Here is a 26,931-nt window from a genome sequence, read left to right on the forward strand (position 1 = left end):
TCACACTTCCTGAGCTTGCCTATCAGGATGTCATGGCAGACAGTGTCAAAAGCCTGTCTGAAGCCCAAGAAGACCACATTCACTGCTCTCGCTTCATTTATTCAGCCAGTTATCCCATTGTATAAGGCAATCATCTCCAATTTGGCTTCTTCTATAGTTATGATGACATGACAGTAAATCATTAAAGTTCATAAAATATAAATCTGTTAAGTGTTAAGAAAACCCAACTAATTAGCCAATGACCTGGTATGAAAAGTGGGGAAGTCCAACATTCCTTTAGTGAACTGCAATGAATTGTGCTTCAAATTGTCATGTCATCACAAAGTGGAAGATTAATTATTACATAACTAAGAGTTGAACACATGCATCCTACCAGTCTAAACAAAGACACTCTGGGTTCCTACACCTAACATTTATGGTACCAGCCCACATACACTAACATAGTTTGTTTCCCTGACAAAAAGATGTCCCTGCATTAATAAGAAGGCTAGAATTTAAATTTAAGCTTCTATCAGAGAAGCCAAGTGCACTGGAAACCCTTCATGCATTTATTTGCCACATATTGCACCCAGCCATATAGCAGAAAGGTTCTTGTTTTACATATGAAGAACTGAAGCATAGAGATATTTAAGTCCAGATCACATAAGCTATTTAGCCACCTAATCTGAGTGCAACATACCTCAGAGTCTATGCCTAAATGATTTGAACTGTGTCATTCATGATGCTTGCTCTAGAAATAATATTTTTCCATAGCATATAGTGTTGAAATAATTTGTCTTACATTTAGTCACTGGCAACCTGCCTATTTGATAATTGTCATTTATAAAAAACAATAAAATAATCACACCCTCTCACAAGGGTTAACTGTGGTCCATTGCTTGTTCCCAGCTTTTTCTTAGGAATGCAGAGTAATACATTTTTCCACAGCTCTTTAGCACCCTCTATTGTTTTATTTTTCTAATCAAAATGTCATTCTTTTTTCATTGCTGTGACATTAAGAAAATAAGATTATATGCAAAGGCTTTTTCAAATACAGGATAAAAATAAGGATCAGTAATGTAGTGTGTAACCAAAAAGCAAGAAAAACAAGGTTAGAGGTAAGTTTCCACACCATGCGAAAAAAGGGTAAGAGGATGAAACCAAAAACGTGAAGGGACAGCAAGGGACACAAACGTCATGGGAGTATTTTATGAGACATCTGTGTGAGAGTGTTAGAATATTTATTCCATGGTTATCTGATTGATCACATCCTAAACGCGATGTTAAAAAGAAAATGAAGGCAGCAAACACACAGATATAAACCCTGATTGATTAGCATTAACAAAGACAGTAACCAGAAAAAAAAGAACCGAAAATATCTGGTCATTCACACTAATTGTTGGGCTATCAAGAAACAGCAGGCTACATTGGTTTTGGCTGTGATAGAATTAGTTTTCTTCATAGTAGCTCAAAGGGTGCTATGTTCTGGATTTGTGACTAGAACAGTGTTGGTAACACAGCAATGTTTTTGTTATTGCTGAGCAGCACTTCCACAGTGTGAAGACATTACTCTCACACTGCCCCACCAGCAAATATGCTGGGGGTGCACAAGAAATTGGTAGGGACACAGCTGGGGCAGCTGATCCCAACTGACCAAAGGGATATCCATATCATACAGCATCATGTTCCTCTCAGGGAAAAGAAGAAGGAAGGACATTTGGAGTTATGCAGTCTGTGTTCCCAAATAAGCGTTATGCATGATGGAGCCCTGCTGTGGTGTATGGTGTTGGGGTTTTAGGAGTTGTCTTGGGGTTTTTTTTCTGTTAAAGGAATTTTCCCCATATGTGTCACCAGGGGGACAAATTACTGAGTGCTTAAGGAAAACAAAAGAGCTGGCTATGGGGGTGGGAGCATCTGGCTACTCTTTTGTTTCACCTGGGTGTGCGGACAGTCAGTCCCCAGCGTTTGGATGGAGAGGGAGGCTGTTTCGTCGGCTGCTTTTCCTTCTGCCAGAGAAAGTCTGGGATCCCAAGCCCGCCTTCCCTGCCCTGCTGGGAGCTGGGCCGTGGCTGCCCTGCCCCTGCCGTTGCTTTGAGCCTTTGCTATGTTGTAGCCGTGCTCACTCTGCCTGCCTAGACCTCCAGGAGGCTCCCACCACAGCTCCACAGTTTGGATACATCTCATCTGCCACCCGGGATTTGTGCTCGTCCCTGCCATTCCAGCCTGCTGTTCTAGCCTGCTGTTCCTGAGGGTCCGGCCAGACACCGGGATCGGCTGCCCAGGGGTTTGTGAAGCCTTTGTCCCATCCCTTCCTGGGATCCCAGGGCACTGGTGCTGCGTGCTCCCCGAGCTCGCTCCGGAGCGCCCCCTGCAGCCGCGGGGGAACCATCGCACCTGCCCTGCTCACCGGGAGCCGCCAGCGCCCCTGCCGGCTGCGAGCGGAACTGCACCCGAGGGGAAAGGGCCTGACAGCCGAGAAGGCTGGGACTGGGTTTGTGATTGTTTGCTGTTACTGCCATAGTTATTGTTTGTTTGACTTGTTATACACATATAGATATATAATAGTAAAGAACTGTTATTCCTATTTCCCATATCTTTGCCTAAAAGCCCCCTGATTTCAAAATCACAATAACTCGGAGGGAAGGGGAGTCGCATCTGCCATTCCAAGGGAGGCTCCTGCCTTCCTTAGCAGACACCTGTCTTTCAAACCAAGACAGTAGGTAAAACCTTATAAAATGAAGGCCTTGTTGCCATGTAAAATCATGTGCTCACATCATGGTGTATGGTGGTTGGTTGAATTATGCTTATTATGCTTTAAAACTATGTAAACAAATAACTGGCTAAGTGCTTAAAAAGGCCAGATTTTTGTAATAACGTGCTGATGCTTGCCACCATCTTCAGTGTCAGTCTTTTGTGTCCACCATCAAATAGTGACCCCGACATGATAGAGTCGTGACTGCGGACCTGAGAGCACCGATGGTGGAGTGCAGCCTAGCACTACAAGGCGGAGAGTGAGAACCTAGAAGTCCGGATGATTTACAAAAGCAGAAAAAGTCGCCTGACCCAAGGTGAGCAACTGGGAACATAGACATGGGGACTCTGTGGGCAGAGAGCAAAACTCAGACCCTGCTACGATGACAGGGGACTTTTTTGCAGACCACAATCCGGCAGAGAGCAAGATGCTGGCACAGCCTATAAGGTTAGATCAGTGGCATTCACAGGATGAAGAACCATGAGACTGTGAGTATCCTGGGACTGCGGAGGTGTCCTGGGAGCGTGGGTGCAGCTTAAAGATATTGCAGCACATTCTCCACATTGGAGCAACTTTCATTATGGGTTAAAAAACCCTGTAACTGTTTCCTAAATGAAAACGGCTTTGACGTTAAAAAAACTCCTGCGCATATCTGAGACAGGGACTGCTAGGAAAGCTACCAATGAGACAGGCCCTACCCCCCTTTCTGGGCCCCCTGGACTCTGCAGGCTACATGGCCCCCCCTCGCCAAGAGCTACTTGGAAGTGAAGAGATAAAGTAACCTACAAGAAGACCATATATTTACATTCCGTTTCATAGTTAGGAAAACTTCTGTCTCGTTCTGAGCTTCTGGGAAACACTTAATTTGTCCTTAACTCAGTCAGTGTCTTTACAAATGCAAATTACTCATGTTAAAAAATACGTTTTACTGCATCTCAAGAACATTTTTGGCTTTAGTTAAAAGTAACTTTTTATTTTCAGTAAGCTGTAGGTTCTGACAGGATTGCTTACTGGAGAGATTCAAGGCTAGCTGTATGAATGTAGTGTCTTTCTGCATGCCAGTAGAATTATGTAATTCCTTCCTTTGAGGCTGCTTTGCAAGGTCCAAAATTCTTCAACAGAAATGCTTATATATTGTATGATTGGTACAACTTGTCATGTAAGATGTATACTGCCTTTCTAAGAATTTTGATTTTAAAAAGTCGAATTGGACTGAATTAATACTGATTCTTTGCTCAGGTACAATGATGCTAGCTGTTACCACAAAAATTAGAAACTTTTATACCTGGAAAAATATTTACAATCTTGGTGCACTCAGAGCATAAATTATCATTATGCATCCCCTCAGCAACTAACTCCAAAGCCTGATGTCAAAACCTTGAATGATTTGCATGGGAGCAATTAGCTGGGTGAGGCCCATGGTAAGTTTAGCCACTCATAAATCAAGCATTCCTTTCCTCACTCTCCCATCAATGTTATCTGCAGAAGCTATTTGAGTTATGGATATAATTGCCTCATGACTCCCCACTGTAAAGACAGGTGGAATTCTGCTAGGTTTACCACTTCGGTTGCTTTTTTTGCCCCACAGTTTTCATAAGGTAATTTTATTGTGAATATTTCGCCATGAACAAACATGTGACATCTTTTCAAATAGGTACAGTTGTTTAGTGATTCAAATGTAGCTATTCTTCCTTTCCACTTATAAATTGAAATTGGACTTGATATCAAAACCATTTAAGTGCTGTGATGGACCAGAAGATTGACAACAAGTGACACCACCTTACAAAACAGACTTGCCCAATGAGTATGTGTTAGCTGATCAGTGGCTGAGTTTCTAATATTCTCTATTCCTATGAAGACAGGAAAAGAGTGGAATAAACAGAAGCACACTCATTCAGAATCGTCTGAAACTATGGCTTTGTGGTTGTTTATGTAGACGTGTCAGCTTTATACACCCACTGACCTAAGAGAGTTAAATGTGCAAAATTCAGGGCAGTATTGTATGACTAGGTCCTTGGTATTTAATCCTTACGTATTCATATCCCACTACCTTTAATAGTGCGAGGTCAATTCTATTGTACTGACAATCACGAAAGGCCGTCTGACCATCTGCGAACTGAGCAGGTTTTAAGTGCAATTTGCCAATATATATACTGTTGTCATTTTTCTGAGTAAAGCTGCACTTTACAAGATCCTAGCTTATATCAGGAAAGTACTGAAAGACATACAATGCTGTCTTTTTTTTTTTTTTTTTTTTTTTTGAGTACAGTTGCAAATTGGAAAATCCTGCAAAATTGTGCTTATACCAGAAAAGTCCTGACTGTGAATGGATATTTTCAATAATGCTTATAGTTACCATGAGCTAGTCTCACAACTAAATTATGTAAAATAACAACGTATTTGCCACACCTTTATAATCTCTCCAGTAAATCCTTGTTGCTGTTATTTCATTTACGGATTGGTTGTTTATTGTTCATTGTTGTTTAAATGTTGTATGATAAATTTTCAGTAGCTTTCTTGTAACAGTGGAGTCAAAATGAGTTAAATTCTGTAGTGTCTGTAACTTTTAAGGGAACACTCTCAACTCTGACTTTAGTTTTGTTGTATATAAGCGATGTTAATTTTAAGTTCTGTAAAATTTAAGTGATGTTAGGTTTAAGTTCTGTTAATTTGAAATTCTGTTACATTTCAGTTGTGTTACGATTAGGTTCTGTTAGGCTTAAGTTCTGTTGAGTTTAATTTCTGACAAGTTTAAGTGCTGCTAAGTTTCAAGTTTAAGTGTGTTCAGTTTAAGTTCTGCTCTTTTAATTTCTGTTAAGTTATATTCAGATTAATTTTTGTTCAGTTTCAGTGATGTTAACTTTAAGTTTCATTCAGTTTACTTTCTGTTACATTTAACTGACGTTAAGTTTGAGTGAAGTTCTGCTGAAATATGCTCATTTAAATTGAAAGATACAGTTCTTTTGTTATAGAGGTAAGATTGAACCAATTGAAACAATTATGATGAAGAATTGGTAAGCAACTGTTCAAGAATATAAGATACTAAGTTGTAAAAGTATGAGAGGATGGGGTTTGTTAGAACCTTATAGTCATTGAAAATTCTATGGGTATAAGTGTTCTGCACTGGTCAACTGCGATAATTACTCGTAACAATCTTTGCTGTTTTATCTTTCACAGGTAGCAGAGAAGGATGAGTAACAATTCCAATTATGCATACGATTGATTGTAAGGTGTTTTGTGCTTTCTTTCTTGCTTTTATTTTGCTTTATTGTCATATATACATAGGTGTGTGGAGAAATATAATCCTGATTTCTTAGTTACTGTTGCTGTATTAACGATTCTGGGTATGTTCTTAATGTCATATCGTGAATTCACTGACGTTTTATGAAGGGCATTAACCAGAAGATATTATTCGATGTTACACATACGCATTTCTTTGGCTGTTTGCAGTTTGTTCATGGTACCATTGACTATTTAGCTAAAGATAAATGACAAAGCCAGCTGCTTTACAGACTTTCACATACTGTTGTGTAGCTATCTGCAAGACATGTATCTTTTTAGGAAACTTTCCCAGCTGCTATTTATAGAGGCTTGTTTGTAGGATATGTTAGGGAAACTTTCCAGTTAAGGCCTTGGCTCTGGCCAAGCCCTGGCCCTAGCTGGTCGTGAAGTATGCCAACAGACCCAGGTGCTTCTCCACTAAACATGTAATCAGGTCACTTTGACTTGCCCATTTGAGCTTATAACAGCTGGACCCCCTTTCAAGGTACACTTGGAAGTCTTGCCCGGGAAGGTTTCTCCAGGTTCTCATTGTGAACCGGGGCGCGTCAGCTACTGTAGACTCTGGGTGATGGTACAGTATTTAGGCAAGTGAGGGTGTATTGTTCTAAGTCACTATCCTTTTGTTGTGTGCTGTGGATTACATGTATTACCTTGCTTATTTTTGTTCAGTGTGAGTTTATTGGTTTATTACATATATTGTCTTATTTTTATGTTGCTTTCATGTTCATAGTGAGTGATGCGCATGTTACCAAAAAAAACCCCAACAAAACAACACCACCCCAAAACAAATAAACAAACAAACAAACAAATAAAAACCAACCAAAAAAAAACAAAGAAGGGGGACTACGGCTCCTCAGGAACATTTCGATAATGCAATATTTACACTAAAGTTTTTGAAAGCAGATCAATAATTTTGATCCCCAGCAGAGCAATACTGGTCTGAAGATTTGACTGTGTGAAACCAATTTCTAAAAGGTTTTACATAAGAATCCAGAACTGTATGTGCAATGGCAAGGCCTAGCTGATCTACTAACCTAGGGGAGAAGGTACGTATGTGTTTTATTGCCAACAGGTCTAAAGTGGTTACCTGCTCGTCTGGACAAACATTGATCGCCTCCGAGAAAAAGAGGCTCAGTGAGAGGAAAAATGACCCAATCACCATCCAGCCCTTGTGGCCAAAGCAGGAGCAGAGGCAGGACTGCCAGGAACATGGCTGTGCCTGGAAGCTTATGGAGGCAGCCAGCCAACAGAGGCCTTGTGTCCTACTGCACCCATCATCATGTTACTGTGTTCCTGCTGACCTTCTTCAGTTGTTCCCTGTTCCATGCCTCCAGAGAGACATTCAGTAATGTTAAAGTCAGCATTTCCAACTAATGGACTCTCTCCCACCTAAACAGCACAGCCCCTGTGCTCCAGCCATATGAGCTTTGGAACAGTATCCATTTACTTCCAAGTGCAGAAGCAGCAGCTCTCTCTCTGGGGACATTGGACACTATCCTTTTGTTTTCCTATCCTGTGGGTATCTTTGTCAGTAGCATGTTGTTCTTGATGGGTTTTTATTGATTGTGATCTGTATTTCATGTATCTTATCCTGTGACCAGCAGATGACCAGTAACCATCTTAATAATGGCTTTACAGGTGCAGACTGTTTTGGCATTAGGGTACATGAACCCTTGTCATAAAAAAAAAGAAAGGGGGAGATGTGGCATATAGGTAAAAACTTAAAAAATGAAGGCCTTGCTGCCTTTGTAAATCATGGCTCAGGCCTATTACTTTAGCTAAGTAGAAGTACTGTGGGAAAGAGACATAGCTGAATTAGGGGTAGAAAAACATTCTGCATGACCACTGTGTGCTCACATTGTGGTGTATGGTGGTTGGTTGAATTATGCTTGTTATGCTTTATAACTATGTAAACAGATAACTGGCTAAGTGCTTAAAAAGGCCTGGTTTCTTGCCACCATCTTCAGTGTCAGTCTTTTGTGTCCACCATCACCCTGCTTTCCTGGGAATGGTTAAACACCTATGCTCATGGGAAGTAGTGAATGAATTCTGTATTTTCCTTTGCCTATTAAGCTGTCCTTCCCTCAACCCAAGAATTTTTTCACTTTTACCCCTTCCAATTCTCTCCCCCATCCCACCAGGTGTGAGTGAGTGAGCAGCTACTTACCAAGGTCAACTCACAACATAGGCAAAATGGGACTTTGCAAATGATAAAGATGCAAACCTCAGCATGTTGGAGGCAGTGGCTGGAAATATGACAACTGATAAGGCAATGTGCAGGGCAAGGAAGAGTAGGGAGGAACAAAGAGGGAGTAGGCAGAAAACCTATAACCACAGTCAGTCAATACACTTATCACTGCAAGTCTATTCTATCTTCTCACTGCCACTGCTTCTCCTTCAGCCTTCTCTTGACCATTTACATGAACAAAAGATTCATTGTTCCCTTAACGTCAGTGTCCCTTGGAAAAAAAAAACCAACCAAAAACCCAGCACTTCTGACCATGACAAGTTACTTTCTAGAAGAAACTCCCAGTCACATTTGGCAGCATAGACTCAATCACCATTTCTAAAACAATCAAAGGCTATATGGAACATGCCAGGATAACAAATAAATCACACATGGAATAAGGAGGCAAAGACCTCAGAAAATAACCAGGAGGTAGAAGCAGGGGCAGTGCTCCCATGGTGAAATTTAGTTGTGCTCTTGGCTGCTTGGCATGAGAGCCTAGATGCAATCTCATCATGTCTGACACCATGATGACACAAGTTGTACAATATTTTCTAACTGGAAAGGGGAAAAAATGTGATCCACAGATAACTTGTTCTTTCTTTCACACCAATTGCTGTGCTCACGCATGTCCTCATATGATATTCATTCTGTACACAGGGATTTTCACTGCTCACATTAATAAAATTATCCAGACTCTTTTGCTCATCCTCTCAGGCCAAGAGTTAAACAAAGAGTAAGCACAAACAGAGTTGCTGATGTATATTGGAGCAAGTCTAATCAAAAGATTTCTACTGAAACAGAATTCAATTCCGTATCACTTCAGGAGGGCTGTGCACGCTCGTCCAGGCAAATACCAGTCTGGCAACCTTCCAGAAGGCTCTCTTGCTTCATGGAGCTGTGATAGCTTGCTCAATATTGCATTGCTCAATACTGAATACACACAGCAGCAGCTCCAGAGATGGATTCTAACTTTAGTTTTTTTGAGGAGACTGAAGTATTTAATTGAGCATGCTTTTGGGATGCTTTGAGCTGTGGGTAAGCCAACTTTCAGTTTTGCTCCTCCTAAGAGCAAGATACGCCAATGCTCCCCAGTGTTGTGTCTTTCATAGCATGTAACTCTGCACAAAAATGGCTGTCTAAATGAGAAGTTATTTTGAATACTTTCATAAATATTGAAATAATGTCCATCTGATGGCTGCATCTAACAGTGTCTCATATCAAAATACTCCAGCAACTCAGGAAAGATTTCAGACTTCGTGAAAGAGCCCTCAGGTTGGAAAATGACCAAGATTCCAAAACACTCAGGCAATTGCTGGAATAAAATACTGAAGTGAAACCTCCTCATGGAGCAAGATGAAGTGGACAATTCTTTTACGTACAATATCTGTAAAGAGAAAAAAAAAATTAAAACACAAATCCAGCTTAAAGCAGGAAAAATACTTAAAAATTACATCTTTTAAAGATGCCACTATAAGAACAATGCTTCCACCACTTCTGACAGAAGGAAAACTAGACAATTTAAATCCTTGAGGGTCTGTAAAGCATTAATAGTTTATGAAAGATGATGCTAAAAAGTAAATATATAGTGTATAGGTTTATAATGCTACACCCATTATTTAAATCTTCCTTGGGAAATTCTTAGCATCTGCACTAAACCATAACAAACAGATGTTCTCAGGAAAAGCACACAGAGTTATAAAAATAGAATATAAACCCCTACATAGGCTTCTGCTAGAAAGGAAGTATTGCTTCTATGGGTAGAAACACTAGCTCTATAAAAAACATTTTAGTATTAGAATCAGGGTAAGAAAGCATCCAAAGGAAAAAAAAACCAACCAAACAAAAGCCAGTAAATTCCAATTTCTCTGCTAGAAGCTAGAGGCCTTAAGACTTTCAAAAAATAGTATCTCAAAACAATAATAAAAATTAATAACAACTTCAAAACAGAGACAACAAGAAAACACGCATGATTAGTGAGTCTGAGTATTCAGCTTGATACTTTTTAAAGTGCCTGACTTATTTTATTTTTTCTTCCCCAAATGCCTAGGACATGAATCTTACTGCCTAAAGAGATTAGAAGTCCTTGGGTACTGTGAAAATAGTTGAGTTTCAAACAGACAAAACAGAAGATGTGGTATTCTGCTGAGACTAAGTATGGCAAACATCCCTAGTTAACTGGAGCTCGCAAGCAGAGTTGTTGAACTTACTGCACAATGCTTTTGTAGGATTGACCTGCTGTCCAGCAAGCAGCTGCTGCAGCTTCTTGATGTCTATGCATGCTTCAGCCATACTTTCCAGATCTCTGCCTTGAGCAGAACTTTGACATCCATCCTCTGATGCTTAAAGTGTAAGGACACAACACTTAGTCCAAACATAAGCAGTAGTTTCAAAACCCGTAAGGACACACCTGGGAACTGCTGAAGCACTGGAACTCATATGGCTTGTTTTTCAGAAACAGCAGTGCAAGGAAAAGAAATCCCAGTTTTCCTACCAAACTGTCAAGAATACTGGAAAAGATTCCCCACCACCACCCCCATACATGAAACAGACATGCTATTGGCCACTTTTTCTTTTAAGATTTCATTTGGAGACTTCAAAGTACTTGAAGCTATTTTCTAAAGAATAAAAGGTAAGTACTGTTATAAGCAATACAAATAATGAGATCAGACAGACACAAGGGGTAACAAACAGGGAGACTTACCCCAGGGAGGATTTCCCAGGTCTTTAAAATGCGTTGTTACAGATACTAAGTCAGTTTCTATTTTCAAGTTCATTTCACCACTCAAGTTTGCTTCAATCACCTGCAATCAATCTCAATTTTAGGCAACCCACTTTCACACTGCAGAATTACAGAATACAGTTTGGTCTTGTTCAAATACAAGCTTCCAGGAGTACTTCAGTGCACGTCAACCATACTTTCCGAACATGGTTTGAACATTTGAATGTTCAGCTACAAAATGCATTTGCCATCATTCCTGTGTGAATTACCCTAGACCAAACTTTCAGAAATTATGAAAATAAAGAAATGTAATTGCTCTCCAGTACTTTTAGAACAAGTATTAGCTTTGGGAAGTTCATGTGCTGAGGAAAAGGCTTCAGAAGTAAGTGACTGAAGCTGAAGAAATGCAAAGAGTCCCGAATTTCCATTCAGTTATTCAACAAATAAAAAGGCACCTACACAGTCTATATTACACACACAGAAAATGGGATGCACCAAGAGCTGACAGTGCTGCTTTCAAGACTTTAAAATAGACAACAGCTGCATCAGATCAGTAACTCCAAGAAGGACTTTGAACTGATAGAAATCCTGGAAAAGTGCTAAAAGTTTTCAAATTCCATCCTGAAAGCTGGAAGGAGGAATTTGAAGGAAACTATATATGGTCTTACAAAATTTCCAAGCAGATCAAAGGATTCCTAAAGCACAACCAAGCACTTCATTTCTGTGATTAGACAAATTCTCAGTAATTTAAAAAAAAAAAAAAAAGACTTGTATTGCAACCAGAATAGAATGGAGATGCCAAGCTCCCAAACAATGAACAAGTACTATCAGAAATTGCTTCTAAGCCCATTTTGCAGCACTGATCTTGACCACTTTTATTACCAGGATGCATCTAGCAAAGATAATTAATTGTGACACTTAATGCTTTTGTTCTCTAACAGCATGAAAGTAAGGCACTTAGTGAAGTTCAGTCCTGTCATATAGATATCCTATCCTGTGTGAGAAAAGATCCTCAGCTCTAGAAACAAAAACACTGTGCTCAATTTTGCATAAGCATATCCACCAAGGACATGGGGAAGGAAAGGACAGGAAGTAAAAACAGAGCCCCCCAAAAAGTCGCACAAAGGAAAAGAGTTTGATGTGTATTTGCTGGATGACTGCCATTTGCAAAACTGCCAGTAACCCGGGGTAATCCCTCAATTCTTCCAAGTCTTGAAAAACTGAGACTGTTCTAATTTCAGGATTCTCAGTTAACAGAAAATTTCCTATTTATTAAAATGGGTAGGAACAGCATCAAACCCAAACTATTCCAAAGTTCTACTCTTACTTACTAACTTTCATGTCAGTCAATTCTGGTGACTGTGAGCAAAAACAACTAAATAAAAAACCAAAGTCCTTTTCTGTCCAACTGCAGGGGGCTTCTTTCAATTAAAAGGCCCACTAGAACTCCAGAAATCCAGGGCAGACTGCAAACCCAACATGTCAGAGTCTAAAGCATAGTCTGACATCCTGGGGCTATTAGCAGAATTTCCTTTAAAGACTACATCAAGTTTACCTGAAGTTCATTCACAGACACCTAACACAACAGTCACTTAATAGGCATTTCCATAATGAAATCACCTGGAAAGTCTCCAGCTAGCTTCCTGAAGGACTGTAATTTCTTACCAGCTATAAAGATGGCTTGTAGCACCACAATACCATGTTCTTTCATGGATTTAGTACAAAGAGCATAATTTTCTGAGAAGCTCAGGAAAAACTCTTCAGTGTAAATCCTAAAATAAATCCCATCATTCTCTTCAATCTTTACACAGGCTTCAGGTGCCTTGATTTCAAAGTCTAACTCATCTCAAAATAAGATAATGTGGCAGCACCAGTTTAGGCAACAGTGAAACATGTTATGTCCCTGATGAAATAACATCTGTAACATAAATGCTTGAAGTGTCTGAACTTACAATGAAATTGCTGAGATTCTTCATTCTTTCCACAACACTCTTCATTGTTTTCAGCACTGGTAGGTAAATACTGACCTAGAAAGACGTAAGAAATGCATTTGAACAAGTATTTCAGATGTGATTGGGACACATCTATTTCTGCTTTCAATTCTGTCTTAGTTTGGACTGAGTTATCTCTGGCTTGCAGGGTGCACAGTATCTATCTGAAATCAGCAAAGGTCTCAGGAACAGAGGAGCTCTTTCCCATCATACCAACAGGCCATCATTCTAGCAATTGTTCCAGACATAACATTCCAAGTGTCTGTTCAAAATAAAGTAGAGGCATATTTTGCAGATCAGACTCTCACATGAACATCTGTCATTGACTATTACTAAATAGTCAATTACTATAGCCAAAAAGGGAAGAACAAGACTCCTATGATACTGCAGTAATTTCTGGAACTGCAGCAGTGTAAATCTGAAATAAAAGAACAAAATACTTCAAGTTTCTTCTTGTATGTCTTCAGAATCTAAATACTCTTAGCTATAGATAACAGACATCCATAATCTCAAATAGGAGCACATTTGCACAAGGACCTTTCCTTGCAACTCTGCTAAAAGTCAAAATGAAAGGATATATAAAAATCAGGAGGAAACACATATCTTTAACTCTGCCAGATAGGCCATGAATTTCAGAAAGAACAGATTATTTGGGCCTTCTAGCAACTAAACAGCTGAAACAGTCTAAACCTGCGTGGTTTAGAGGTGCTCCAGACTAAAGCCATGCAAGTCTTTTACTCCTCCTTTCCTTTGCCGTGAACATCACAGAAGCAACTGGCAATCACCCACTCTGTTTTCATACGTTCTGAACTCCCTTGTCAAGATAGAAGCCATGTTCCATACTCCTCCAAAACTGTCACCTCCAGTCCTCCTTCTTTGCTTTCAACTCCTTTCCACACCCCACCAGTAGTACACTCTGTAGCAATACCACTCCACTTGCAAACTCCCCTTTCAGCAGGGAATATAAAAACAGGCTTACATCAAAGTCTGGCACACTGGGCTCTCTGAAGTCATTCCACATTCTTCTGGGAATAACTCCCACAGGAATGTCATGTGTCACAATCCTACTGCTGCTTGATAAGGATGGCTTGAGGGAAAAAAGAGGATGCTCTTGCAGTTAAACACAAGACTGGAATTCTAAATTTAAATCTTTCAGACCCACTCTGGGAAATGCTATAACTACATACCCCAGACACTCAGTTCCAGTTTTCCCTACGTCCCTATCAATATGCTTTTAAGTGGGCTTCCCTTTCGAATGACAAAGAGTTTGTGAGGTATCAGTCATTAGTGTATCTATAAACTATTCTTAGAGCTGAAGAGGTGAATCACTGCGTAACAAATGGTTAGAAGTTTTTTTTGGTTGAGAAGTTAAAAGTTGCTTGTTAGAAGAGTGGGGGTATGCGGTTAATGAGTTAATTGTTATTGCGATTGTACGGGTGTAATATTGCCATGTGCCCACTAGATGGTGACACCAATGGGGGAAAGTAATGGGTCTATAGAAAGGAGGAGAATGTTCTAGAATGTTCTTAAGATGACTTAATAATCAGGATGTAAACACTTTGGGGAATTATTGGTTAGGGGGCAAACCAATCACTCGACACCCCAGAGACTGACAGAATTGAACACCAGTGCGGACCCTAGCAACGAGCCATCAGAGGGAGGATCTGAGCCGCACCAATCACAGCATCAAGAGAGACTATAAGAACTGCTCCGGGGCTCAGCCCCCGGGGGTCTTCCTGAGGAACCTGAGTCCGAGGGAACACCCTGTGCATCGGACAGTTTGTTTTTCTGGGTTGTCGAGTGGGACTTGGGCTTACCTCTAGTCTCCGCTCCTGGTTTTCTTTTTAATAAATGAGCAGACTTTTATTCCACCCAAAAAAGTCCAAGCCTCGTTTATAACAAGTGGAGTTAACAACAACAACAAAAAAATCAGAAGTCAGCATGCAGTATCAGGAAAAGCAAAGGCAAAACACAGAGCCAAACAGTACACTGAAACCTCCTTCACCTAATAGCTTCAATGAAAAGAGAATAATCCACAGAAGATATAGAGGATGAAGAAATGGAGAAAAGTAGACATTAGAAAAAGTTGTTTCAATAACAGCTTTCTTTCTTCCTCCACCTCTTCCTTGCCTTTTGGAAAATACAAAGCAGTTTCTGTGTACTACCAACCATGATGGCAAGAAAGGCTAGTGAAATGGAAAATGGCACAATATTTCTTTAGTTTTCTAGAATTACAACAAATATTACCCTTTGATCTTAGGAAAAGCACTAAATTTTAAGATTTTTCTCTTAATAATGAATATGAAAGCATGGTTGCACTTACTAGCTCCACAGCAACTCTGAGACAGGGACAGTGTTTATTAGTCAACTTGATCTTCACTGCCTTAGCACTCTGGGCAGTTTTTAATGCTCTTGACAGGTTCTCAGGCACCAACTCTAAATAGATTTCATTGTGCTCCGCAGCTACTCCTTCCATCTGAAATTCGTCGAAGAAATTCCCCTACAATTTTTGAAAGTTGGGAAATAAAGCAAACAAGAGGGGCCAGTTTTATTTATCAGACCTTAAGCTTAGAACTGCATGCGTACAGCAGAAACTTCCCTCTGCCTGGCATCACCTGAGGAATCACAACAGGCTGCAGAACTATGAAGGCTCATTGCTTCAGTCTAAACAAATTAATGTCCTCCCCTAACACCTAATCAGTCCATTAGACAGTGAGTTATGCTTTCCTGTTTCCTGTTTTAGGCAGGCCCACGGGGCCAGCACACACTGAAGCTTTACACTGAAGTGACAATCAAGGTAAAGGGACTATCCAACCTGAAACACCTGTGCAACCAGACAGACCCTGAGAGGCCTGGCAGGTGAGGTCTACCTGACATCCCAAGTGAAGGCTACAAGAAACGCCCCGTACATCAAACCCAATTGCATGCTCTGGTTTTCAACAACATGGAGTTACTGAACTTCCCTGCACTTACCTGGCTCAGCTCACACCACATACTGGCACCTCCATTTGCTACTTTATCGGAGAGGATGAAATACAGCTTGCAGACAGTAAGGCGCAGGATGCAGCTCTTGGCTAACCTGGCGATTGTGTTAATTATACCTGCCGGAGGGAGGGAGGCGGACGTTACAGCGGTGACCGCTCCATACACCCCGGTCTCTACAGGACAGGGGAAGAACCTTCAGCCTCTACAAACGCAGCTCGTGCTGCTGCGCAAACCCCTAAACATGTCGGGGCAAAGGAAAACGCCTCATGCCACCTCCTCCCAGGAAAGGCCTGCGGTCCTCACCTCCCCTCCTCTCTCCTTTGCCCGGGAAAGCCCAGCCGCTCAGCGAGGCACTGCCGGCCTTCAGCCTGCCCCGGCATACTCACGGCTGAAGTGGTTGAGGCAGGCGAGATCCACGATCTTAGCCCGAAATCGCATGTCGGCGCGGGCCCTCCCGGGCCCCTCGCCCGCTGCCACAGAAAGTGGTCAGGGAGGAAGAAGCCTCCTACCGAGCAGCTCCGGGCGGGCAGCGCCCATTGCAGCCGACCCCGGATGCGCGGCGGGATTGGGCAGGGTCTGGCACAGGCGGGCCCTGCCAGACTTCCTTCCGCTGCGCTAGCGGTCCTCGCAATCAGGGCTGAAAAGCTTGGCTCGAAATAAAATGCCTTGGTACTCCCGGAACATACGTGAAAATTCATCTGTATGGGTCCCAGCCCCGATGTCTCGAGGAATTTTCTTTTTCAAGTCCAAGGGGGCCCTTACAGCAGACACCATCAGCTCCTGGCAGTGGGCAAGCCCCGACACTGGACCACATGACGCGGGGGTGAGGAAGGAAAGCAGCAGTCGTGTTAGAAATTGGAGAGAACAGAGCTTTCTGACGGGCCCTTCCACTGCCCCATTGTTAGCCAGGCCACCCAGAAGGGGCTGGGCGACCGAAAGTGTTTTGAGAAAGATTCTCTGTCAGACCGGGCACCTCATGTAGTCAGGCTCCCAGCTTAGTGCATGGTGCACAGGGGTTTATGCAAAGGTTGGAATAGTTCAAGGAAACACAAAGTGAAGGAAAACTTTGCTCTACCTGTCAGTGTGCAGCATGCCTGTTTCCTATAGAAGATAGTGTCCTTTGCCTTGATGGTTTTAGTTCCTTGCAGTCCTTCAAAACTACAGCATTTGCAGAGACAGTTTTCTAGTGGTGTTCTTTTTGGTCTGTCAGGATTGTCTGGTGTTCTTTTGTCACACTGCAAATTCCCCAGATCAGCTAAATTGCCTCTCTTACATTTAATTTTGAAATATTCTTGGGATGCTGCTCACATGCCTTGATGCTCTCATTCAATAAAGTCATTATGAAGAAAATTAAATAACCTTGGGTCTGCACAGTGACAGGTATAGCAACAGTTTCTGGAGAGGCTATTCTCTGCTTGTATTGCTCACAGGCTTTGTAAATTTTTTAGAAATAAGCTGAAGATTTTCCTGGAGAAACCAGTGCAGTAGGGTGTCACAAATTCTGATCTAGGATCCTGCCAACTATGCCAATTTGTCACAAATGTGGGGTTTAGGGTCACTCAAAGGATCATCATCAAAGATACTAGCAAGAGTGGGGTTAAAATACATTTATAAAAGTGTGACATAAAGTTCAATTGACAAGTTTCACTCTATCATGGATGAAACATAAAAAGAAAAATCAAAAATTAGAATAATTTTAGAGTGATTCACACAGAGACCAAAGACAAAAAAGAGTAAGGAAGATTCTCCTGTTGAATCACAAAGTTCAGAGTATACCCTCTTGCTTTCTAAACTCCTGATAGAGCTTATGTGCAGGCTAGGTCCAGTCTTAGTTTCAGACTTGGACAATAGTTTATACCTAAGAGAATTAACTCAAACTTTTTCATTAAATATTGCTCCGTTAGCCTTTTGTTTTGTAAAACATGGCTGCAGGAGATAAGGCCCTGATGGTGTGAAATCCCACATATTACACTTTGCAGTTTAACACACTTTCCATCTTTCACATAGTTGCAGACTGCTTTTAGTGAAATGATTGCTATATGAAGTTTAAGTGGGATTTGCAGAAGGAAGGTTGATCTAATCCTTTTCAAGTTGTGGCATTCTGATACGTGTGGATTGCAAAAGGTTTAACAGATCCACATCATTTGCCTTTTCTACCTTTGACTGTGGTTTCCTGAGAAAGCTGCTGTCATGGTTTGACTTAGAGGTACAAAGTGAATTTATTACTAACAAAGTCAGAGGAGGGTAATGAGAAGTAAAATAAGCCCTTAAAAACACCTTTTCTTCCCCCAGCCCCTCCCTCCTTCCCACTGACAGTACAGGGAGACAGGGCATGGGGGTTTTTGGTCAGTTTGGCACCTGAGATCTGCTGCTGCTGCTCAGGGAGAGGAGTCCTTCCCCTGTGAGACCATGGGGTCACTCCTACGGGAGACAGTTCTCTGTGAACTTCTCCAGCGTGGCTCCAATCTCACAAGCAGCAGTCCCCCCAAAACTGCTGCAGTGTGAGTCCCTCCCACGGGCAAACAGTCCTCCCAAAACTGCTGTGGCATGGGTCACTCTTCACGGGGTGCAGTTCCCCCAGCCTGGAAGCAAGGGCCCCCTCTCTCCACTGGGTCTTCCACTGGATCACAGCCTCCTCCAGGCATCCACACACTCCGGTGTGAGCACCTCCCCCACGGGCTGCGGGTGGATCTCTGCATCCCCCATGGCATGCAGAGGAATCTCAACTCCGGCTCCTGGAGCACCTCCTCCCCATCCTTCTTCATTGACCTTGGTGTCCCCAAGTTGTTTCCCTCACATGTTCTCACCTCCTCCTCTTCTCTAGCTGGAATTAAAACTTGGTCCCTTTGTTTTGATTTTCTTCTTAAATATGTTATCACAGAGGCATCACCAACATCTCTAAATGGCCCAGCTTTGGCATGTCCATCTTCAGAGCCATCAGGGATTGGCTCTGCTGGACATGGTGGAAGCTTCTAGCAGCATCTCACAGAAGCCACCTCTGTGGCCCCCCCACTACCAAAAACCAGGCCCTGCAAAATGAACACAGCTGGACAGAAGTTTGTTCTCTAGCTTGTTTTCTATATATGGTCTGTTTTTAACAATGCTTTATAACCTCTGAAGATTAAGCCACAATGAGAAGACAGACTTGATGTATACAAAAAATTTCCATTGCTTTCCCTGAATAATAAAGAATGGGGAATTAATAACCAAGATGGGCATCAGAAATAAATAGTTATATGCTACATATACACACAGAAGTCTGCAAAAAAAAGACTTTATATTGCTCTGTGCTCTCATCACAGTTGACTGACAGACAGGCTCTACTTCGGGGGTTCAGGCCAGGCAGGAGCCATTTTTTACTACAGCTGTAGGAGATAAGGCAGATTGACAGAGATTCAGTTCTCTATCCATACTGGCTTAAAAGAGAAGTGCTAGGGTATATCACATTGACAGCATATATAAACAGCTTTGTGAAGGAGCCTTGATATGGCAGAGCAGCACTGACAGAGTACGAAACTGTCACAGCAGTTGTACCCCTCTACTCCTAATAACTCAGAACCTCTGTGCTGTCTGTAGATCTTCACAGCCTGTCACCCTCTTGCTTGTGACACTGTTATATCCATTGTCAACTTTTAGGCCTAGTAAGTCCTGCTGCCACACAATTACTTGTGATCAAAGCCAATTTCTTCTGCAGTGTTTGCTTGGTTGATGTGTTTTTTCCAATTTTTTCTATTAGTTATTTACATAATAAATGGATTATACATGCATTTGAAATCATGAGTTCTATGTTTTTAAGCCCATCTAAACAACTTAAAAGTATACTTATTTAGGAAAGAAGGCATTCACACTCCTTAGGTTGCTTGGTGGAGAGACAAAGGAAATGAAAAATCTGAGAATGTCAACTCTGAGAACCAGAGGGACACTGAACGTATCACCACAGAAAATGAATAGGTACTAGAACGGGCCCTTTCCCTGTATAACAGTTTTATCTGTACTATTAAGACCTTTCCACATTAATTTGATCTATGAGTGGGTATTACTGTAACTGATCATTTAGCTTGAAAAGTCTGTGTGATTTGATCCCAGTCTGCTGAAGCTCAGCTCTGAACAGGTCTGTATCACTGGACTGAAGAAGTAGTAAAATAGCATTAAGGGGTTTTTTTGGCTGTTATGGAAAACTTCAGTATTTTTACATAAATTAATTGAAACTGACCATAATGTATATCTAGATGTTAAGCTTAATCAGTGTTTTCAACTTGAAACTGTACACTTAATAAAACACACCTTTCTCACACACTGTTTCAAAGTTGTTAGTGAAAACTCCTATGTTAAATGGTGCTTTGAGCAAGAAAAGTATAGTACAACATAAGCCTACACAGGCCACAAAATAATGATCAGATTCAAAATACTGTCTTTAACACATTTTTTAATGATATGGTTAATGGATCCATTGCAATGCATCACAAATTAAAAAGATAGTAATTTAGATATGGAAAAACATAAAAAGTGAGAAAGAAATAAGAATAAAACATGTTATTTTCTATCATCATCTACACCAAACTGGAACTGAAGTTGTTTTGACTATATGGAAAATCACAAGAAACTGTTTTGAGTTAAATGAAATAATTTTACATAAAACAAGTTGTGTGTATTTTATTAAAATAAAATTCCCTTCAGAATTCTTAGAGAGGAAGTGTTTGCTCCTCTTTGTACCTTCATGGCTAAGTAATTCACATTCATTTTCAGTTCATGGACCTTGTTTATACGCTGCCTACATGCTGTTTTGCTTTTTGGGTTTAATGGTAGAGTGAGCGAATCACATAAAACCTCTAGTGGGAAATCCTGCCAGCTTGCAGAGAAAATGTACCAAATGAGAAAATAATATGCCAGATCTACAGACAGGCTGATTGCCTAAGAAGCATCTGTCTCTATTTTTGCTCATGTTTATTGAAAAGAAGGGGCATATGGATGGCCAAAAAGACTCATCATTTTTTTAACATATGTAGGGATCATGTCTTCATCCAAGACTTGCTTTTGGGGCAATATTCTAGCAGTTATGAAGTTGGCTACTAATATTGAAGCATAGAAGCAGTGAGCAATTTGTCCCTAGCATACTGTGATTAAAAAAACACCCCCAAACAAAATCGAAACAGGTTACTGCCTGTGCATTCAGTAATGAATCTACCATCATCAAAAGCTTTCTGGAGACAGGCTTGTGACTGTATGTGAAGCCCAAGGAGACAAGTTGTGCCAAGTACTGGACTTTCTCCTACTTGATGCTTAAACCATGTCAGAATTCATTCTCCTCTAGTCAAAGCATGGCAACAAGATGCAGATTTTATTTAGAAAACAGAGGCCATTTTCAGTAGCAAACATTTAGACATCTCTAGGGTGATGTGGCAGCTGAAGGAATTGGAGCCATCTGAGACTAAAATTCAAAATAATCAAAACCCAGGCCACTTGCATAAATAGCTCCCTTATTTTCTTTCTAACTCCTATTAGCTACCTATTTGTTTCATTAAGCTTCAGAATGTTTTTTTCAAAATTTCAACTCAAATAGTCCAAAAAGGAATTTCATAAAGCGAGTTGCATTAAATTGAGTGTAATAGGTTGGCTCAGAAATCCCAAAATCATTAACATTTCATGAATTTATAAACCCCTGAAACAAGGTTCAGAATTTTGCAAATTAAGACTTCAGCCTATTTCGGCCAGTAACAATGTCATTACAAAGCCTGTCTCTGAAGAAATCCTTCCTGCTAATTTGTCGGTCTTTTGAGAGTAGTCTCTGACTTGTCTTGAAGTGAAAAATGATGTATAGTGGGAAGAATGTGAGCTAAATGGTGATACTCCAAAGTGTTCTAGCCACCTAGTTTCAGCTTCTTTGTAACAAATCTTTAAGTTTTCTTGATTGGTTTCCATTCATCCATGTGGTTTCATCAATTAAAGCAGAGTAGAGCATGTAATTCATTAGTCATTTCAAACTGGAAAACTTGCAACTGCTTTGGTCTTACTCTAGTGTCCAGTTCAAAAATCCTCTTTGTTCAAAACAGGCACGTAAAAGCAGAAGCTAGGAAAGACCATACATCTGTTTCAGAGGGTTTGATAAAATAATTAGAGCTTAATTTTAAGCAATCTAGAGTCCAACCTTCTTTCTTTTATGAAGACAAATCATTCACACTGAAAAAGATTTGCTACTATACCTAAGAGAGGCAAAATCATCCTGGAAAATACCCTAGTGGTCTAACAGGTTAGCCTAGCTCAAAGATGATGCTTTTTGTGGAAACAAAGGTATGTATGTCCAAAATTTGTATTCCAGCAAGAGATCACTGAGTAAACAATCAAATGATTCTGCTAGTACAACATGTTAGGATTCAGACACTCTAAAAATGACTTCTAGTATGAAGGCAACTAAGCAAGTAAAATAGGTAAATAAAATTTTTCCGAGAACAACTTATTCCAGCATCCTCTTCATCTACACACAGGCAAAGTTATACTGCTCTCCAAAATTGATGACAAGTTTCTTTTCCTGGAATAAACAGGTATCAGGGATTTTTCAAATACCAAAAAATACAGTTATGAAGTGAGAAGCCTATAGTCAGAATTACTCTTATAAATAAACTTTTACACATGTTTACTGTCTCCTGTATTTGAGTCAGGAGAACTGCTAGAGCTGAGTATTTTAATCTATTTTGACTGCTAGCATTTTGTCTAGCCCTAGATTGTTGACATTAATGCCTTAGCAGTTGAGACGGCTTTTCATGTTTTAGTTTAGGAATATGAGAAGGCATGGAGGAAGTGAAAACCTGAACATTTCCTGATACACATAGTTTTGGACAAGCCACATGCTCAATATTTGTGTAAGAACACAAAAAAGCAAAACTCTGCAAATGATGATAGAAACCTGAAAATCCATTTTAATGGGCTATTTTGAACGAAATAGGATTGTAGTATTTGGAACACGTATCAAGATGGATAAAGCATTCCATGTACTGAAAATCACTATCCTTTATGGATATTAACATTTTACAGGTCATTAAATATGGTAAATTTGACACTGTGTATGGGAGTTACAAGTATTTTTTTATGAGAGATGAGTGATTAGTATTTAACAGAAGCAAGCAACTTCTAATTTTACTTTTTCCAATGCAGTTTGATTGGGCAGTAGAGAGGAATACAGAATTAAAATCAGTTTCATGTTTGCAGTACACACAAAAATTATTCTTACAGATACATAAGCAGAACAGAATATTTTTCATGAAAATGCTTTTGAGGGTAGGTTGAAATTTTTTATTTTTTAAAAATTTGTTTCCAGATTAGTATAGCTGTAGATTTTTGGTCTTGGAAAAATTCTGGTATTTCCCCTGTGAATCTCATATACTTCAAGTGCCACTGTTTTATAAAAATTCTAAAGGAAATAGGTTTTTCTATTTGCTGTGAACATTTTTGGGTTGCAATATTTTTTGCACTGAAACATCTGTGATCCTTTACTCACTTTGTTCCTTTGTTTTTTCATTTGTTCTATTTCCCATTTCCTTTAGTTTCCAGATTTATGATCAATACCTTTATTGTCAACCTGTGCTCTCTTGTGTCCTTCTTCCACTTAAGATATTTTGTGCTCATTTTAGTGCAAGAAAGGTAAATGAAGGCTACACATAAAATCCCCAAAGCCTTCACAACCCAGTGTCCCAGAAATCATACAGCCTCAACCTGAGGCAAATTAATTTATAAGAGTCCCTACTGGAAGCCTTCATGATAGACATCTGTAGCAGTGTCTGCTGTGCACAGGCATCACCAAGACTACTAGACTATCTTTCATTGACTGAGTTGTCTGTGGTAAACTCACTGAAGTCAATTCAATGTCCAGAGTGCTAGCAGCTATAGCTGCAACTGAAATCAATTGCCACTTTGCTCTACACAGTTTCATCTCAGAGGAAAGAAACTCTCAGAGGGCTAGGAGATTGCACTGGTAGTCATACTTGGAAGAGGCACAAAAATCACGATGCATATCAGCACCACAACACTGTCAGAATCTAGGTCCCATTACAATAAGAATCTGCATTAGCAAAGCTCACCCCTTCATATGGGCACAACCACAGAGTGAAAATAGAAATTTTCAATAGTTTTTAAAAACTACCTCCCAAGCCCCCAAAGCATACCAGAAACTTTTGGAGAGATGTCCAGAACCGCAGTGTTATGGGCAATTCATTCAGTGAAATTACCTCAACAGGTAATTTCCTGCTGCTCCCCAAAATGGTATTTATATAAGCTAGAAACACAGTTAATTCTGTGTTATTTAAAAAGATCACTAAGAACACAATGGTGTTTGTCTCTTTTATTATGAAAGATACAAAAACAGAGTCTAGTGAAGCTATCATTAGAAACATGAACTTTTTTTCAACCAACTCTCTATTTACATGTACAAAATTCCCCAAGTGGAACAATATCAAATGTGAGACACATCAAAATATACCATATATACAAGTTCAGAGATTTAGTATCTCTGTTACTCCGTACATGATGGCTACACAAAAAGTCAATTCCTACCTGTTTTCCACAAATATTTTAAATTAAGTTTATGAGACACCCCAAGCAAAATAAAGCAGAATCTGGGGAATGTTCTGCTATCTGAATGGTTACTTTATAAAAATAGTACAAAATAATAGAGCCAGGTTTTCAAGTCAGGCTGAATATTCTGTCAAATAGTCCATACTCCAAACTGATATAGGTAAAAGAATGAAAACTATTACTGATTTTTATTGTCATCACACCAGAAATATTCAGGAGTTGAAGATGTACTCATTTTTGGATCGCTTATCAGCTACTAGGAAAAGCAAGTATTTTTATTTTTTAAAAACTCTTCCTTCAAACAGAAAAGCCAAATAAAATACTAGAGCTTGCTCTGCATGATCAGACATTCTGATTAAAAACATGAAACACAAGAAGACACACCACTTTGTATGGTTTTTAACTGGAACCAACTACTCCTTAGTTAGTTAGGCACTTCTTCCTCTAGGGAAGTCCACTTCCTTACATTTTAGTTTGGCTCCATTTCACACAGAGAAGTGATTTCAGCTATGCCATTTGTGACAGCAGAAGGAATGTTGTTAAGAACTTTTGCTCTCCAAGCATGGATGGCCTCAACAATACCTTCTGGATTGCTTGAACCCAAGTCACATAGTGAATATACGGCTGCGAGCTGCACACCCCAGGGAACACCTGCAAAAAGTTAACACAAATCAGCTTAAAGAAACTTTGATATGCAAGAATGTTTTTGGGAATCTTGAATCTATAGAAACTATTATTCAAGAACTGAAAATAAAACACATCAACAGTTGTGATGCCTACCACCATAATGGAGCAAGATGACAACCTGCACACAAATTCCGTAACATCTCATTTTATACTAGCACTTTCCAATTTTCTCAATTCAGCAACTTTCCAGTATTCAAAGTGTACACAAGAGTTGAGAATCTAGTGACTTTAGTTAAGAGTAATCAGACTTAAGAAAACAGTCAGGTTTACACCGTGTCTGAAACAAACACAGACATACACTGTACACCATACACCACCAAGTTGGAAAAACTTGAGATTGCAAGGAAGAGAAGTTATACAGGTGGTTCAAAGCTCCCTACCATTAACAAATGCTTCACTGCAGAATGTACTTAACATCCAGAGTAACTTAGCAATGTGAATCTCTGCTGCCCTAACTGCCTTGTTTTGTCTCATCAGTAGCTTGAACTGTCTTTCTCCCAATACAAGAATTTTGTTAGTAGTAAGCTTCAGCATAAATTTCTCAGGTAAAAAATTAGCTATTACTGCTCAAGTTATGATCACCCTTTAAGTGATCTTAACTTGATCACCTTTTAAGTGATCTCTAATGCAACTGATAGGGTCTTACATGAAACAGTCCAATTCCAAGGTCTTTCCAAGATGAAAGCATCTCAGAATTGTTCTCTGTCTCAAACAGAAGGTTAATACTGTTAATAGCTCATTAACTGTGTAAGAGAAAGGGACTCAAACTGAAAACTGTTTGACCTGTTATGCACTAACATGAACTGCAAAACTGTTTTGCCATGTGTGCCTTAATTTATGTTCTGGCATTGCAAAAGTTCACATTGTGGATGTTACACTCAAGTTTCTCTAAAAAAACATTACCTTCCTCTTTTGCATGCTGTACAAACAGTCCAATTACTGAACTAATATTCTTCACTGCAGCAAGATAGCCTTCCTTCAAACCTATTTGTCCTAATCGACCTGAAAGAAAAAAAGAGTTACTACATATCTGACTATTTAGACAGTCAACTTCCTAGTTTTGTACTTCCCAATTGCCTGTTGAAGTACCTACAGATAATGCAAATTTTAACTACAAAAAAGTAATTCTTGTTACCAACTTGTTACCAACCACGACTTGTTGTCTTGGGAACAACAGTTGTCCTATTCCTTGTGTAACTAAAGACCCCAAGTCATTTTTCATCAGATTGATTCAACCTCCCATAGGTTTACAATTTTTAAGTGTAAAACTCAGAAAGAATGCAATAAACAGTATCATATAGCCTACATACTGAAAATATTTATTGAAACTCAAATTATATCTGTTTACATCAAATGCCACCTAGATCCCAAATCAATTAATCTAACTTAAATTTATTATGGTATTAAGTTGCATATAAAACCTTATACACTTTTCTGGAGACCATATGGCATGAACCTGTGTCATGGGAGGCTTGGGTTAGCTATTAGGAAAAGATTCTTCACCCAGAGGGTGGTTAGGCACTGGAACAGGCTCCTCAGGGAACTGGTCACAGCACCAATCCTGTCTGAGTTCAAGATTTGTTCAATTTGCACAATGCTTAGGCACACGGTGTGATTCCTGGGGCTGGCCTGTGCAGGGTAGGAGTTAGACTTCAATGATCCTAATGGGTCCCTTCCAACTCAGGATTTCTATGAATCTGTATGTAGCCACAGATTATTTCGTTTTAAATACATAAAACAT

At 40.0% G+C, this 26,931-nt stretch overlaps 2 protein-coding genes across 6 annotated transcripts in view; both read right to left on the bottom strand.

Moving 5' to 3' along the window:
- Nucleotides 1-5,957: 5,957 nt before the first annotated feature.
- HUS1 (HUS1 checkpoint clamp component) lies at nucleotides 5,958-16,511 on the bottom strand. Of its 2 annotated transcripts, none has more exons than XM_032102970.1 (8): nucleotides 16,325-16,511; nucleotides 15,927-16,054; nucleotides 15,277-15,453; nucleotides 13,933-14,040; nucleotides 12,915-12,989; nucleotides 10,945-11,044; nucleotides 10,451-10,582; nucleotides 5,958-9,627 (listed from the first exon to the last, which is right to left on the bottom strand). In XM_032102970.1, exons 1-8 carry the CDS (start codon nucleotides 16,374-16,376, stop codon nucleotides 9,545-9,547), a joined length of 855 nt encoding a protein of 284 aa, XP_031958861.1. In that variant the 5' UTR covers nucleotides 16,377-16,511; the 3' UTR covers nucleotides 5,958-9,544. The 2 variants fall into 2 exon arrangements, with proteins under 2 accessions (XP_031958861.1, XP_031958867.1); XM_032102976.1 differs by having other exon boundaries at nucleotides 16,242-16,332.
- A 7,744-nt stretch (nucleotides 16,512-24,255) lies between these two features.
- The window catches only part of ICE1 (interactor of little elongation complex ELL subunit 1), a 45,605-nt gene continuing 42,929 nt past the window's right edge, over nucleotides 24,256-26,931 (bottom strand). For all 4 annotated transcript variants that reach the window (XM_032102997.1, XM_032103007.1, XM_032102987.1 and 1 more), the window contains 2 exons: nucleotides 26,094-26,192; nucleotides 24,256-25,154 (listed from right to left, as the gene is read on the bottom strand). In XM_032102997.1, the coding sequence (XP_031958888.1) occupies nucleotides 24,973-25,154; nucleotides 26,094-26,192 (281 nt within the window). In that variant the 3' untranslated portion in view covers nucleotides 24,256-24,972. The remainder of the gene's footprint in view (nucleotides 25,155-26,093; nucleotides 26,193-26,931) is intronic.

The sequence above is a fragment of the Corvus moneduloides genome, chromosome 1 (genome assembly GCF_009650955.1).
Source record: "Corvus moneduloides isolate bCorMon1 chromosome 1, bCorMon1.pri, whole genome shotgun sequence".
NCBI classification, from domain to species: domain Eukaryota; kingdom Metazoa; phylum Chordata; class Aves; order Passeriformes; family Corvidae; genus Corvus; species Corvus moneduloides.